At 55.0% G+C, this 16,601-nt stretch overlaps 1 protein-coding gene across 7 annotated transcripts; it reads right to left on the bottom strand.

Annotated features, from left to right (window-relative positions):
• Positions 1-957: 957 nt before the first annotated feature.
• Positions 958-15,462, bottom strand: LOC135977670 (fibrinogen-like protein 1-like protein). 7 transcript variants are annotated; one of them, XR_010595105.1, is made up of 4 exons: positions 7,740-7,981; positions 6,456-6,566; positions 2,347-5,087; positions 958-1,269 (listed from the first exon to the last, which is right to left on the bottom strand). XR_010595105.1 is itself a non-coding variant. In XM_065578899.1 (3 exons), the coding sequence occupies exons 2-3, from the start codon at positions 6,523-6,525 to the stop codon at positions 4,390-4,392; spliced, it is 768 nt and encodes a 255-aa protein (XP_065434971.1). In that variant the 5' UTR covers positions 6,526-6,566; positions 15,010-15,462; the 3' UTR covers positions 3,935-4,389. The 7 variants fall into 7 exon arrangements, 6 of the variants coding, with proteins under 6 accessions (XP_065434971.1, XP_065434970.1, XP_065434969.1 ...); XM_065578899.1 differs by lacking the exons at positions 958-1,269; positions 7,740-7,981 and adding an exon at positions 15,010-15,462 and having other exon boundaries at positions 3,935-5,087; XM_065578898.1 differs by lacking the exons at positions 958-1,269; positions 7,740-7,981 and adding an exon at positions 9,131-9,942 and having other exon boundaries at positions 3,935-5,087.
• Positions 15,463-16,601: the final 1,139 nt, after the last annotated feature.

The following is a 16,601-nucleotide window of genomic DNA, read 5'->3' on the forward strand; positions in this document are numbered from 1 at the left end:
GAGCAAAAACCTGAAATGCAGCTACCTCCTCCTGCTGGGTGACTATAGACCTTAATGACAGAGCTCGGAACTGCTTAGTCAAGCTGACTAGCTGCAGCCCCTCGGGTTGCCTGCTCGAAGGTGTGCTGGCCAGGCCACAAGTCGTTTCTGTGCCTCTTCCCTGCTCCTTCTCAGCATTTGAACATCATTTGACTAGTGTGAACAAGAGTCTATACTGGGGAGAGCCCAGGGTGAGAGAGTCACTAGACCCTGGTTATACAGTGCTCTGTCACGGCTCTGAGGTGCAGTTAACTTCACTTGCTGCACAAGGAACCAGTCCCAGAATCTGAACCAATTGTCCATCAGCGAGTATTTGACTCCCTCTGTCCGGGATGGATGAATTGGGATTCTTGGCCCCTGCATTTGTGTTTCAAGCTTCACTCCGGCTCATCCCTTTTCAGCTGCCCCATGCGCTCATCTCCTGCTCCTCACCCAGGAGAGCCGCCAGCTTTTTTGCCGCCCTAGGCGGCGGAAGGTCCCGCCCCCTAAATGCCACCCCCGACAGAGGCGGCGGAAAGTCTCGCCCCCGAAATACTGCCGACGACCGGGGCGGCCTGTAACGATGCTGGTTCTGGTGGGACCCAACTGAGAGTGCCAATTCAGGACAAATTGCTCAAACAGGGCAGTTACAGCCCAAGGCTGGGGGTTTTCCACCTCTAAGGCAAACCAAACCAGCCAAACAGTGAAGTCTTGGGTCTCACCCCACTGGCTAACCACAAGTCACACAAGCAATTCCCTTAGACACTCCAGTTTCCCAGTATCACCACCAGTGCCACTCGATATGGGGACAAATGGTTATGAAAACCAATACCCCAGTAAAAGGGAAAAAAAGGTTCTCTCGATCCCGAAGGACCAAGCCCCAGACCCAGGTCAATATACAAATTAGACCTTACCCACAAATCAAGCTGTTGCCAATCCTTTAGAATCTAAAGGTTTATTCATAAAAGGAAAAGATATAGATGAGAGTTAGAATTGGTTAAATGGAATCAATTACATACAGTAATGGCAAAGTTCTTGGTTCAGGCTTGCAGCAGCGATAGAATAAACTGCAGGTTCAAATCAAGTCTCTGGAACATCCCCAGCTGGGATGGGTCATCAGTCCTTTGTTCAGAGCTTCAGTTTGTAGCAAAGTCCCTCCAGAGGTAAGAAGCAGGATTGAAGACAAAATGGAGATGAGGCATCGGCCCTTTTATAGTCTTTTCCAGGTGTAAGAACACCTCTTTGTTCTTACTGTGGAAAATTACAGCAAAATGGAGTCTGGAGTCACATGGGCACGTTCCTGCATACTTTACTGAGTTACAAGTCGTATCTGCCTTCTCTCCATGGGTCAGTTGTATAGCTGATGGTCCTTAATGGGCCATCAAGCAGGCCAGGCAGAGCTAACACCAACTTGTCTGGGATGTTTCCCAGAAGCATAGCATAAGTTTGAAATACAGACAGTACAGAGCCAATATTCATAACTTCAACTACAAAATTGATACACACATATAGACAACATAATCATAACTAGTAAACCATAACCTTGTCTTAGACACCTCATTTGACCCCCTTTATAGAAGATTTGGTGTCACTACCGGACCTTGGTTGCAACCATGTTCTATATGGTCCCAGATTATATAAAAAACATCACACGGCCGAAGATCCAGCTGCCGCAGTCGCCGCCCCCCAAATGTTAGCGCCCTAGGCGACCGACTAGGTTGCCTAATGGGTTGCGCCAGCACTGTCCTCACCTGCCTGCTGGACCTGACAGCCCCACTTCTCACCACAGACAAACAAAACCCGCCCATCTGAACGGGATTCATCCATGCAATCAGGAACTTCCACCCAAAGGAACTGAAGACAGGTGTGTCGTGTATCTGCTCCTCTATCCCTCACCCCTGTCCCTGGAGCGCCCCAGGATGCAACTGACGGGGTGGCTGGCTATTATGGAGTCTGTGATCTGCGTTGACCCACCTACCCGTTAGGGGGCGGTGGGGAGCTATGAGGTCACTGGCCGGCCTGGGTCACGCCTCCGTCAGCGGGGAATTAGCGGCGGGGCGGCCGCCAGCCAGAGTCTGTAGCGCGCCCCTCAGGCAGGGGAGCGCCGGCAAAGGTCAGTAGCGCGCCCCTCAGGCAGGGGAGCGCCGGCAAACGTCAGTAGCGCGCCCCTCAGGCAGGGGAGCGCCGGCAAACGTCCCGGTGTGGCTCGGCCGGGTAGGGGAACGCAGGCCCACCCTACACCACTGCGTTCCAGCCCAGGACCCTGGCAGTGGCAGGACGAGGGTCCCGCCACAGGATCAGCGGCATCCTTCCGCAATACAGACTCACCACTGCGCAGCTCTGTCCCTGGGCTACTTCCTACCCAATTGCTCGTCCGAATCCCTCTGGTCCCGCCGGTGCAGTCCGCTGCTGGCAGCTCCAGCTCCCGCTCAGGCTCAGGCTCAGGCTCCTCCAGCTCCTCTGGGTACTCGGCTGCTGGCAGCTCCAGCTCCCCCTCCGGCTCCTCCAGTTCCTCTGGGTACTCGGCAGCGGGCAGTCCTGGCAGCCCCAGTCCGTCCTCCAGGTGAGGTCTCCACTGGTCCAGGGCCTCCCCTGGCGTGGCAGCAGGGTCTGAAGGGAGCAGCCCACAGTCTGCGTCTGCCTCCCTCCCTGGTGCTGCTCCAACTGAGCTAAGGGCCCCGCCCTTTATACTTCCTGTTCCACCCCTCCCCTTCCGGGGGGTGGAGCGAGCTTGGGCTGGCCCCGCCCACTCAGGCTGAGGGAAAGGCCCTTTACCCTCAGGTTCGGAGGGCAGCCACCCTGGCCCCCTACAGAGGCACAAAGGGGTTGGGAGAAAATAATCAAGAAGAACTTTTGCTGAAAATGCAAACCTAAGCTGGAAATCTGTGCAGGGCTGGGCTCAGCGAAAATGATCTTTTGAGCTGCTCTTATTAACCGTGGTCCTGTACTTCCTGGTTTGCGTCGGACCCAGAAGCAGCAGTAGCATGAGGCTTTCTCCCAGGATTTCCATTAAGGCCAAACCCCAGATACGTCCGTAATTGGTGAGAAGGGCTGACTTTACAAGGGGAGAGGGATAGCTCAGTGGTTTGAACATTGGCCTGCTAAACCCAGGGTTGTGAGTTGAATCCTTGAGGGAGCCATTTAGGGATCTGGGGCAAAAATCTGTCTGGGGATTGGCCCTGCTTTGAGCAGGGGGTGGGACTAGATGACCTCCTGAGGTCCCTTCCAATCCTGATATTCTATGATAAGATTTCCAGACCACCCACATCCTACTTATCTTGAGACAAGTACCAACAGTTTGGACGCCTGTCCCAGCTGAACCTCTGCACTATGGAAATTCAGCACCAGTAGGGTTCCCAGCTTCCCTCCCCCTGAAAAAATCCCTCTTTCCAAACCTGCCCCCCAAATTCCCCCCTACGCACGCTCTCCATGCAGGCTCTGTCAGGAAGGCCAATTGGACAGGGCCTTGTGTCCTGGGGATGCACTGAAGGGCCATGGTCAGGAGGGGAATGGAAAGATGCAGTTTGGGGGGGGGCAACGCCCCTTCACATTCCCCCCCATCTTCACCCCTGCCAGTGGACCAGCCAGGACTACATCTTGGGAGGAGCATAGAGAGCTTTTGGGCCAGGTGCTGGCTAAAGAGGCTTGGAGCTGAGAGCAGGGAGGCTAATCCCTGCTGTTGGCTCCTGCTGTGTTTGGAGAAGCAGGACTCTGTATGTTCCTTGTAAATAAACAAGACATCAAAAAATTACCAGACTCCACTGCCAATTTCTGCTCCCCACTGGAACATCCCCAGGGCCCCAAACTTTGACTAGCCCCTTGGGTTGAAGAGGGACACCAATATCTTTATTGTGTGGTTTCGTTGCACGTCTATCTAATCTCAGTGGTTTATCAGCAACTAATTACTGTTGCAATGTTTTCTCATGTAATAACCATATTTATTAAAAACACAGAGGCCAGGTTTTTGAACCCAAACTCACCACAGCTAATACATGCAGGATTCAGATGTAAAGTCCTGGCTTTGAGTCATCCCCCATTTAAATGCTCAATGACAGTTGCTAGAAATCCAGTGTCATGATTCATTGATCACTAATGCCAAGGGGCAGTGGCAGGGCTGGGAGAAGCAGAGGTTAATGTGGGTCTAAAGTCGTAGTGAGTGACATGGCTTCCAGCGAGGCAGAGTGGAAGTGGGGGTCCAGTTATACACACCAATCACACTCTTTGTGTCATTCGAACGCACCGGCGGGGTCAGCTCTCAGCATTTATTCCAGGGGATTTACCGTGCAGAAGCCAACAGGGAAGGGGGTGAGCAGAGTGGAGGCATTGCAGGGACTGCACTGATTAGGTGGGGGATGGCGCGCCGTGTCTGATCTAATATTGTCTCCCCTTCTCAGCGGCGCTGCTCCCAAGGAGGATGGGCTCCTCCTGCCGGACCCAGCACACGTCTGTTGGCTTAACCAGGATGAGGGAAGACTTGCACTCCCCACTCTTACAGAACCCTGCCCAGTAGATGTAGCCTTTCCTATTGAGCAGGACGTTCTGACACTTGTCGTACCACCAGCCTCCATAGCTACTTGCGCAGTTCCCACTGGTCTGGTCCTGATCCTTGTCACTTGTGCTGAACTTCATGTTGTCGTGTATGCCCCCCAGGCCGGAGTGGTAGGTGGTGAGATAGTCCTCGCCGTCCCCAGAGTACCTGCCCAGCCTCAGAGGGTACCCGCTGGGCTCATCCTCGACACTGAAGATGTCGTACTCTGCGTAGCGGGTGTTGTTGGATTTGTCCTCCACGACAAAGCGGACCTTGTAGATGTTCTGCCGCGTGAGCAGGGACAGGTACTCATTGCCCAGCCAGTAATCCTGCTGCACGTTCCCAAAGCCGTACTTGTAGGTGCTCCAGGACTCCTTCCAGGTGATCTCTGTGTTGTAAGAATTTCTCTGGACAACGGTCCAGCCCTTGCCTTCGGTGTCCATGTCACACCACACCACTCGAGGGGGAGAGCCTGCTGGCTGGATGACCTGGACCCCGCTGGGGCTGTCCCTGGGAATGTTGCTGCAGTCTTTGGGGAACCCTGAAATGCCACGAACATCAGGTTAAGGGGGCAGGTGGGGAGGGGGGGAGAGAGCGCTAGCTAGCTCGATCAAATCAGCCTGGGGTAACTGGAGGCTGGGTTTTTAGAGGCAGGTCCTGTGTATTTCACAATACTACAGCCACAGAATCCGCCCCGGCCATTCCTGGCCACAGAATCCCGCTCCAGATCTTACACTTTCATTTTACCAATAAAATAAAATAAGAATAGTTTCTTGCTCTGCTGGTTTTGAAGAAACCTTGAAGAGATGAATCAACTGTAAACCAAGGCTCTGTATCCTTCCTGAGTCCGTACTGCTGAAGAAATCGTTTGGCGAGGGTGGGGGAGACGCTGCCAGATCCATCTCAGCGAATGTTAATTATGAAACCCATCGGTGACAATTTAAATGGGAGTTTTCAAAGAGCCTAAGGGAGTTTGACACCCGACTGTGATTGGAATTCAGTGGGATTTAGGCACCCAACTCCCTGTGGTGCCTTTGAAAATTGCAGACATCCTATCGAGGGGCTTGTCTTTGGAGCGGAAATTGTCCCGAACTATCCTGGTAGAATGAGAGCACTGTGGTTATACTGCCCCTCCCCTCCCCAGGGTCCTCCCTCGAGCCTGAGCCCCCCAGCTCCCCTACCCCCCAGACAATCCCCCTGTGTGCCCCTCCCCCATAGCTGAGCCGAGGGGGAGGAGCTGCTGAGCACTGCGGGGGCAGGGGCTCAGGGCCACCTCTGGAGCTGGCTCGGCCCCTGGCCTGCCTGGGCAAGCCCCTGAGCAGCTCCCAGAGCCGCTGGAGGTGTGGGGAGAAGGGAATGAAAACCCCTGACAAGGAGCAACTGGCTCTCCCTGCTGCCTGGACTCTGGGGGCAAGGCTTCTAGGCATGAGCGAGAGATCCCCAGCTGTTAGCCGGGGCTAGCCCTAGTATAGGAGTTGGTGAGATGGAAGGGTAGAACTCCCAGCCAATTTGGGGGGGGTGCCTGGTTCTCACACGCTGCCCTGCGGTTGGCACCAGCGCTCTTCAGTCACTGCCGGGGGCTTGGCAGCCGTTACCGGAGAAAGGGATAACGAAGCTGTGTAAAGCAAACAGGCAATCGAGCAGCACCTCCCCCACCCCGGCGGGCCCATTCCCAGGCGCTGGAGGCCTGCGAATGGGAGTAGTGGGCTCACTAGCGCAGACCGGCCTTGCGATCCCTTCGGAGAACTCAGCGTTTCTTTGGGCCCAGCGCTGGCGGGGGGGCTGGAAGGTGCATTCAGTGGATAAGTGGATCTAGGGGTGACCCCGGCATGGGGGAGAGGAGCAGAATCAGGCCCACGATCTCGGATATGGCAGATGATAGAAGCTCTCCGACGGGTTCTCTACTCACCCCTCTCGACCTTCTTGTGGGCCAGGGTCCCGTTGCCCTGCACGGGGGCTACGCAAAGGAGCACCATCATGGACAGCGCAGACAGAAGCAGGAGAGAGCTGGACTGGAACCCTGCAGGGGACAGAAACCGCTGGACATGAGACCAGGAGAGAGTTTCACAAGTGCCTAAATCCCACTAGACGTCACTGGGATTTAGGCACTTAAGTGACTTAGCCACTCTTGAAAATGTTACCCTTAGACGCTAAGGCCAGAGTTTTCAGAGGGCTCAACTACTGGGCCAGATTTTCAGAAGAGCTCAGCTCCCAGGTAGGCACCGCAGGACATGGCTGCATGTTCAAAGGGGCTCAGCATGGGCGGGGTGGGCCCAAGTCTCTGGAGACGGGGTGAAGCCCACCATTCACCTCTCCCCCGGCCCGGCCACTGTCTCCATCTCTGCAGCCGGCCCGATTAGCACACAGCTGGGACCCAGCTGCATGGTAAAAACCATTCAAAGATTGCGGCTCCGATGGCCTGGCTCCCGGGTCCCGGGCGGGTCAGGGCCGGCTGGAGCGCTCCCTGTGGTGAGGAAGGAGCTGCCGCCTCTCTCCCCGCGCTGCACCGCTGCAAGGGGAGTGCTGCTCGGAGCAACTCCCTCTGTCCCAGCTCCCCCCGTCCACAGTCACTACCACCAGCCGGAGGGCAGTGCCCGCTCACCCACACAGAGACAGCAGCTGGGCAGCCTCCGGCAGGGCTCTGCCCCCCTCAGATGAGTGCCAGGTGAGAGGGGCCCAGGGCACAGAGCTGCTGTGTGCCCCACGCCAGGCATGCTGCCCCCTGCACTGCAGCCCAGCAGCCCAGAGGGGGACACGCTGCTGACACTGCAGCTGTTCTGTGGGCCCAGCTCAGGCCAGGCTTAAAGTGGGCAGAGTCGCCAGGGGCCACAGTCCTGGCCAAAAAAGAGTTCAAAATGGAGCCGGGTCCCTGAGGGGTGCACTGTAAGCGCTGCCCTAGCAAGGGCATGGCCATTTATTTCAGCCGGGATTAACATAGACACCCCTCCCCCGCCCCACACATGCTTTTCCCAGGCCACCTTCAGCACTCAGCGCAGGGATTCACAATGACCTTGCCGGGATCAGCAGCCCAGAGCAATCCAGACTCTTGGACAGAAACCGGCTCATTCACCCCCGGCCCCGCCCCCAGGTATATCTATCCTGGCCCTGGTATTACATCTTGTGTAGCTACAGCCCACATAACGCAGAGCACGGCATATGCAGCCCCCAATGGTAAATAGGTTGAGAACCCTACAGCAGAGGCTCACGTGTGAAGCTCCAGAGGTCCCAAGTTTGATTATAGCTGCTGCCGGCCCGTGACAGGTGCAAAATGGCAGCTTTTTGTGGGGTGAGGCGGGGTGGGGCAGGCAGGGTGTGTGTGTGTGTGTGTCAAACCAGAACAGGCTAAAGCCGCACTGGAGTCCGGCACCGTGCTTTCTGTCAGCCATCATTGTATTCATATGGTGTTGCAAAGTTAGAAAGTCCACAACTAACCCCAAAAGTGACCGTGATACAAACGTGCAAATGAATTAGAGAAAGCGAGAGAGAACACCGTGTAAACGACACACCGAAACACACTGTTGCAATGGAAACACTTTGCCCAGACATCATCCCCAGACAGATTTCATTGGAAACACCTTCTTTTTGGAGCTGCCTGGACCCCAAATTCTTCAGACAATGTCACAGCCCAAGTAACTGTGACACGCTGCCAGCAATCTCAGGTATCCTTGTGAGAGAGAGGAGAGAGGCGTAACCCCATGGCAGGCAAAGGGTTAAAGCTTTAAAGGAGAAGGATTTCAGTGAGTCTGACAAGCCAGAACTACAATGTTTGGAACTGAAGTGAAATACCAATCTGGAGTCACTCATCCTTGAAAACACGCCTCCCCTTCTCCTGACGCCCCAGAGGAGCGGGGACGCTGCCAGCTAGCAGCCGTTCACACACTCTAATAGTCTAAGACACAGAGGGCCTGAGTTCGACCTGTGACCTTGGAAAACTCATTACACTGCACCATACCTCAGTTTCCCCATTTTTAAAACATGGTTTATGCTAGTTCCTTTGTGTTCTAAAGTGCTTTGGCCCCAATGCCTAAAGGAACCTGGGGCAGGGCGGGAGGATTCCTGCCTAGGGTCCAGCAGAGCGCTGGGCAGGGGATCCCCGCCAGGCTCCTGGTACCCCATGGCCCCGGGGGCACTCTTTACCCACCAGGAGGCACTGCCAGACTCCTAGCTAGCCAGGCTCATGCTGCAGCATGCACTTGCTGGGGGAAATGCTGCTCCGTTTCAAAGGAAAAGCAGCATGTACCTCACTGCGCCCCCATCCCTTGTGCCTCGGCCAGGCAGGGTCGGGAAAGCAGAGGATGCACCAGGGCTCCCCTCCCCCTTGTGCACCTGCCCGGGCTGAGGGGCGGCACTGAGAGGAGTGCAGGCTGCCCCTCTCTATGCGGTAGTTACTGCATCTGTCTGGGCACGTTCCTTCCTGTGCCCGGGCACTCAGGGCACATGGTGTCCCACAGGGGCCACATAGCATGCCCTGCCACTGCACCTCCCCCACGTGCCCACACCGCCTGGGGCTCTGGTGCCCACCACCAGGCTCTGGCCCTACATCTCCAGGCTGTGTGAAATACTGGGCATTTCAATAAAACTCACCCATCCCGACGCTGCAGCTGAGCGGGCGAGTTAGCAACCTGAAGCGTCCCCCACTTCCACATCAGAAACCAGAGCCGGGGCTCCATGCCTTTATGGACATTGTCCCGACAGGTCACGGCCGGGTGAGGAGATACCTGAGTGGGATGGGCTGGAGCGAGACTGCGCTGCTGCTGCATCTGTCCCACAGGGAAGAGGATCAAACTGGATTCATTCAGCGACTGTCAAGGCAGCTGCTCTCTGTGTCCCAGCTCTCCGGCTGGGATACAGGGGGCAGGAACTGGTGCATTAGAGGGAACAGCTCCACGTCCGTATAGTTCTGGAAAAGAGCACCCAGGCCATCGAAATGTGCAACAAAGGACACGAGATGGGACCTGTTTATTTTGTTGAACGTGGCACCAGTTTGCTTAGTGTGATGTGCTCCAGTCTGCTCATTTGGGGACCAGGTTTTGGGATGAGGGGGAGTTTGTGCTGTCACACAAACAACGAATGAATCTCCCACATGCAATTCATGCTGCCTCCTCCCTCCCGCCCGCACACCCCGAATGCCAGCTGCAGCCGGCCCCATAAGTCTGGCTGCCCTGGTAAAGCAGCTTCCAGTGGATTCTGGCTGATTCTGGCTATGCATCTGTGACGAACTGGGACTGTTCTTACTGTGGTCTTTGAATGCTGGCAGGGGAGTGTGGCTAGGATAGTCTGCATTGGGGGATGGGAGACTGACCGGAGAATACCTGAGCATGTAACATGAGAACCCAGGAAGGGGTTAGAGGCCAGGTGACACCTTTGCCCGGGAAACTGAACAAAGGCTGTGGGAGGGGTCGCTAAAGGGAGAGTTTCAGGAGCTGGCTGGTGGAATGGCTGGGAGGCAGACAGGGCTCTGTACTCCCAAGGGGCTGGGGTGCCCGAGGACCCCAAGATGGACCTAACTGAGGGGGTCCTGTTTTCTGTGCCTGCGGGACCTGTCTTGAACTGTGTTCCTGTCGTCTAAATAAACCTTCTGCTTTACTGGCTGGCTGAGAGTCATGGTGAATCGCAGGAAGCCGGGGGTGCAGGACCCTGAGTCCCCCCACACTCCGTGACAGGATCACCCCCATCAGCTGGGCGTGCTGGGCCGACCCCATGCACAACAGGGGCAGCAGCGCGGCCGCCCTCGCGCTCTGATTGTGACTCGGGATTGCGGGGGCTTCTCACCTGTCCCATGGAAACGTGGCCAAAGGCGCCAATTGTCCCTTCATCAAAATGGCGCCATCTCCCACTGCTGCCAGCGGGGCTGAGGCCTGCGCGAGGGCCGCCCCGTCCCCACGCTCTGTCTGCATGTGGCAGGCAGGCTGCCCTCCTGACGCTGGCTGCCACCTCCCGCTGGGCTCCAGGAGGCTGAAGCCGAGCCCACAGGCAGACTGGCTGAGGCCATGGTTCAGGGCCTGGACAGCGCATGGGGACTGTGAGGGGATGTGGGGGGAAGGCTGAGCGGGTTGCAGGGGGGTGTGGGGGCAGGGATAGGGGGCAGGCTGAGGGGGACAGAGGGATATGGGCATAAGGGAGACAGAGTGTGCAGGGGGAACGCTGACAGGGGTAGTAGGTGTGGAGGGCAGGAAGAAGGCTGAGGGGGCCAGGGAGTGTGGGGGGCAGGGGGAAGGCTGAGGGGGGCATGGGGATGGGGCAGAGGGGAGGCTGTGGGGGTTGGAGGTGATCATGTGGGATATAAGAGCGGCTGAGGGAGGTGCAGGGCATGTGGGGGCAGGGGGCAGAAGAATGTGCGGGAAGGTTAAGGGGGCCGGGGTGTGGGGAGCCGAGGGAGGCTGAGGGGGGTACAGGGGGATGGGGACAGGAAGGAGGCTAAGGGAGGCAGGAGGGAGGCTCAGGGAGATGTGGGGGGCAGGGGAGAGGCTAGGGTTTGTGCGCAGAGGACAGTCGTAGAATCATAGAATCATAGAATATCAGGGTTGGAAGAGACCTCAGGAGGTCATCTAGTCCAACCCCCTGCTCAAAGCAGGACCAATTCCCAACTAAATCATCCCAGCCAGGGCTTTGTCAAGCCGGGACTTAAAAACCTCCAAGGAAGGAGACTCCACCACCTCCCTAGGTAATGCATTTCGGTAGGGCTTAGGGGCCACAAACGAGACCAGGGCCCCCTGGTGCTAGGCGCTGTCCAAACACATGATGAGAGATTGGCCCCACCCCAGAGAGCCTACAGTCTACACAGACAAAAAGTGGGTGGGGAAACAGAGGCACGGAGAAATGAAGTGACCAAAGCTAAAGAGCAGGTCAGGAATAGAACCCAGGTGTCCTGACGCCCAGGCCTGTGCCCTCAACCAAACCTATACGGCTATCCTGAGGTCAGCACATCCTTCAAACGGGGACCTGTGCTCGGAACCAAATACAGGGCACGTTCCTTTTGGCTTCTTTCTGATGAATAAAGGGTAGTTGTTTTTAAAGCCCTGTGGGGTTTGATTTGCTTTTACATTAGAAATGCAGATCTTGTCCACCCTTCTTTTTTCGTGGCTGGCTCTATGGGTGACGACAGAACTACTGGGTTGACGAGGTCGGTTTATTATTATTTAACATTTCTCTCGTGGTAGTGCTGAAAGACCATTATCAGCTGGGCCCTACTTTTGCTGGGGCTGTACAGACATACCTCAAGTGTCACTCCCGTGCTATTCTGTTGTGTGCAGGTCATTATACCACGTTCACCACCACAGTATCACAGCACCTTCCAGTGGTGCATTACGCTACATGACTAACACCCATCACGTATTTGTTCCCTTGTCCTCTCCCAAGGGTGAGAAGTGTGCCCGATCAAGAGGGCTTTTTAATAATACACACACACACGTTGCTGTGTGTGTATATCAGAGAAGGCGCTGTAAAGAAATGCCTTGCATTGGAGCGGATGGTGGGGCGGTTTGGGATGGTCCTTAGTGGCACCTTAGAGACTAACAGGTATATACATAGCACATGAAAAGATGGGAGTTGTCTTACCAAGTGGGAGGTCAGTCTAATGAAGTCATCTGATGAAGTGGGTTCTAGCCCACTGTGACAATGCGGTTCTGGCGGAACCCAACTGAGAGTGCCAACTCAGGACAAATTGCTCAAATAGGGCAGTTACAGCCCAAGGCTGGGGTTTTCTCCACCTCTAAGGCAAACCAAACCAGCCAGACTAAGAGGACTCCAGTCTCACCCCACTGGCTAACTGCAAGTCTCACAAGCAATCTCCTTAGACACTCCAGTTTCCCAGTATTACCACCAGTACCACTCGTTATGGGGACAAATGGTTATGAAAAACAATACCCCAGTAAAAGAAAAAGGTTCTCCTGATCCCAAAGGACCAAGCCCCAGACCCAGGTCAATATACAAATCAGATCTTACCCACAAATCACGCTGTTGCCAATCCTTTAGAATCTAAAATCTAAAGGTTTATTCATAAAAGGAAAAAGATAGAGATGAGAGTTAGAATTGGTTAAATGGAATCAATTACATACAGTAATGGCAAAGTTCTTGGTTCAGGCTTGCAGCAGCGATGGAATAAACTGCAGGTTCAAATCAAGTCTCTGGAATACATCCCCCGCTGGGATGGGTCCTCAGTCCTTTGTTCAAAGCTTCAGCTTGTAGCAAAGTTCCTCAAGAGGTATGAAGCAGGATTGAAGACAAGATGGAGATGAGGCATCAGCCTTATATAGTCTTTTCCAGGTGTAAGAACACCTCTTTGTTCTTACTGTGGAAAATTACAGCAAAATGGAGTCTGGAGTCACATGGGCCAGTCCCTGCATACTTTGCTGAGTTACAAGGCGTGTCTGCCTTCTCTCAATGGGTCCATTGTATAGCTGATGGTCCTTAATGGGCCATCAAGCAGGCTAGGCAGAGCTAACACCAGTTTGTCTGGGATGTCACCCAGCAGCATAGCATAAGTTTGAAATACAGACAGTATAGAGCCAATATTCATAACTTCAACTACAAAAGTGATACACACATATAGACAGCATAATCATAACCAGTAAACCATAACCTTGTCTTAGACACCCCATTTGACCCCCTTTATACAAGATTTGCGTGCCACTACAGGACCTTGGTTGCAACAATGATCTATATGGTCCCAGATTATATCAATAACGTCACACCCACGAAAGCTTATGCCCAAATATATTTGTTAATCTCTAAGGTGCCACAAGGACGCCTCGTTGTTTTTGCTGATACAGACTAACATGGCTACCACACTGAAACCTGTCTCTTGCTATAGCGTCCTACTGTGCCAGAGAAGCAAAACTATCACCCACAGTCTGTGCCCCAGAGAACTTACAGTCCAAACAGGGTGACAGAGAAGTATACTAAGACGTGCACAGTACACTCAGTGTGATCACAGATTTGCACAGCTTTCTCACAAGTACCAAGGATATGAAACCTGAGTGATCAAGGGAGGAAGGAAGGGGGTTTTGATCAGGCTGCTTGAAACAGGTGCATGGGGAGGAGGTCGGTTGTTCTGGTTGGCACCCATTTCACTCAAATGCCGAACACACAGTAGGGAGAAAAGCTCTCTTTGCTAAATATTCAGTGGTCATGCTCCTTTGGTTTGAGGCATTAGAAAACTCCCTCTGGAGCCCACCAGCAGAAACAGGGAAGCTAAGACTGGGTATGTCTAAAGTGAAAAACAAGAAAGAAACAATTTAAAAAAAAAAAGCCTTTTCATGCTTTCTTTATCCACCATAAAGTAGAAAAAAATAAGAGCTCAAACCCAATTGTCTAGCATGTCACCTTTAATGAGCGGAGGTGAACTTTGTTGAGATCCTAGGAACAGAGTGATGCACTGTATGATTATAGATGTATCACTGTGTGTTTGTGTGTGAGTGCACCTTTGCTTACTCACCTATATCCACGCACATTTCAGAGGAGAGGGGAGGGGAAGGCAAAGCCGCCTCGGAAAGGTGAGCGGCGTCTGATATGGATTTTATTTGTGTGAACAGTTTGGGTGGCCGGCGCTCTCTTCCTTTCAGGCAGTATTTGCTAAATTAATGAGATGTCTCTGAGATGAATCACCGTGCAGCCTGGTGGCAGTACTTGCATTGCCGGCCGGCTTTGAACATTACTAGCGCACCTTTCACAGGAGTTTTACCTTCTAATACATCAGGGCTCAATAGAGAGAGAAGAACATTACTGTTCTGAGAACTCGGCCGTGGACGGATCAGCTTTGCATGCTTGTCAGGGAGGGGAACGTGCGCACACACTCATGAGAACATTGTTCCTGCCGAGGAAATCAAGGAGCCTAACGCATCTTTAAATTCATAGGGAACAACTGGGGCTGGCAGATGGGGGGATCATGGCAGCTCTCCCAGCCAGGGAGGTGGGGTGGCCTTCCTCTCCCAGCAGCCGGGGCTGGGCTGTGCTGCAAAGTTCCCAACTCTCAGGCAGGGCTGGCTCTAATTTTTTTGCCGCCCCAAGCAAAAAAAAAGAGTGCCGCCCTCCATAGCGCCACCATAACACACGCCCTCAGCACCGCGACGCCACCCCACCTCCGCGGAGCCGAACACCCCCCCTCACGGAGCACCGCCAAATGCCGTGCCGTCGAACCCCCCCACCGAGCGCCACCGAACACCCCCCCGCGGAGCGCCGCGCCGTGCTGCTGAACCCTCCCACCGCCACACATATCTCCCACTGAGCGCCGCGCCACCAAACACCCCACCGTCGAGCCGTGCTGCCAAACAGCGCCCCCGCCCCCGCGGAGCGCCCTGCCGTGCCGCCACCCCCCCCCACGGAGCACTGCTGCCGAATCCCACCCCCCAGTGACACCTACACGCCCAGCCGACGAAACAAAAACAACCCACCCCACCCCCAGCGACCAAACTCCCTCCCCCCCCAAAAAAATCCCCACCACCCCAAGATTGGCCGCCCCTTACCAGGTGCCGCCCCAAGCACGTGCTTGGTCGGCTGGTGCCTGGAGCCGGCCCTGCTTTCAGGGGCTGAGTGCGAGTCCCGGGCTTTGGGCACCAACAGGAGGGGCTGCCGTGATAGTGGGAGAAGCTCCTCTGACGCCGTGATGTTCAGGGCTGGGCCTGCGGGCAGAGCTCTGTGTGAGAGCCCCGGGGCTCTGCTGAGGCTACAGGACAGAGGCCTCTTCAGTTTGCAGAAAGAAAGAAATCTCTGGGGTGAGCACACAGCAGATGTCTGTTTTCCCAGGGCCAGATGCTGCCACCTTGTCACTGGAAGGGCCCGTGTGAGCTCTGACCACAGATGAGGGAGGACGCCCAGCCTGGATAGACAGATTCCTTAATGCCATGGCTGGGGACAGAAGCCTGCAGCCAAAGCTCACACTGCAGGAAACAACCTGCAGAGGCCTTTCATCTCCCCAGGGTCAGACGTCACCACTAGGAGAATGTGAGCGCCGGAGCACTGGGGGAGCTGGCCTGAGATGGCATCCCAGGGCACAACCACCTGTGTCAAGTCCATTCTGTTTCCATGCTCAGCAAAGATGCAGGGAGCTATGCGGTCAGGAGAGGCGCTGGTCAGAATTTGCCAGTGGAACTGTTTTTCCATCAGAAATTGCCAGCTTGTCAAAATCCAAACGTTTCATGGGAACACGTCGATTTGGACAAACCTTCCGACAGAAAGCAGGCAGGTTTTGCACGGAAAGCTGCTTGGCTCCCTGCCAGCTCGCCCGCCTGCCCACCTGCTTGACAGGCTGATGGGGGGCCTGGGCTTCCAGGCTGCAGAGAGAAGGCCCTGGCTCCCAAGATCCCAGGGTCCCCGAAATCCTCTCCTTGCAGGGGTAATGTTCTGGTTACTGCACAGCTCTAGGAGGAGGGGAGGTATCCGATGCCCCACAAGCCACCAATCCTCCCTGCCAAGGTCCCAGTAACTACGATAGCCTGTGAGAACATCCTAACCTTTAGGTCACTTTCCCTGCCAGGTAAAAGGGTGTGACCTGGACCCCTCCCTGCCACCGGAGTCCAGCACTGCCGAGAAAGCCAAGTGTGGACTAAACTAAGCCCCTGGTTAACCCTTTCCCAGAGGAATCCAGAAGCCACTGATAATTGCAGGCTACATGGTGACCTCTCTCTCAGGTTACTCCCCCATCCTGGAATAGAGGTTGGTGAGTCCTGGACGAACGCCGTTCAGCTGGGAACATGCTCCCCCTTCTCGTGCCGAGGACTACATGAGATGGGTGTAGTGGGCACTCCCGATAAAGGGGACAGTGTGACAGCTGCCTTTCAAATAGGCCCCAGGCATGGGTGGGCCACAGCACCCAATTCCTCTGCCCCCGCAACTTTCTTTGCTGCTTTAACGTACAATCACAACCTGCTCCGCTGACACCTCTGACTCCTGAAAGCCCTAATGCTCCTGGGGAGCAGGCCATGCCCTGCCCTGCCCTGGCTGCCCCGGGTGTTACCTCGGAGGGAATCGTTCTAGATTCCAATGAGTGGCAGGTCCAGGGAAGAGCCTTATCTGGGGGGAGGCTGTACCAGACCCCCCCGACCCAGGCAGGCTCCCA

This window comes from Chrysemys picta, unplaced genomic scaffold (assembly GCF_011386835.1).
Source record: "Chrysemys picta bellii isolate R12L10 unplaced genomic scaffold, ASM1138683v2 scaf9, whole genome shotgun sequence".
Classification (NCBI taxonomy): Eukaryota; Metazoa; Chordata; order Testudines; family Emydidae; genus Chrysemys; species Chrysemys picta.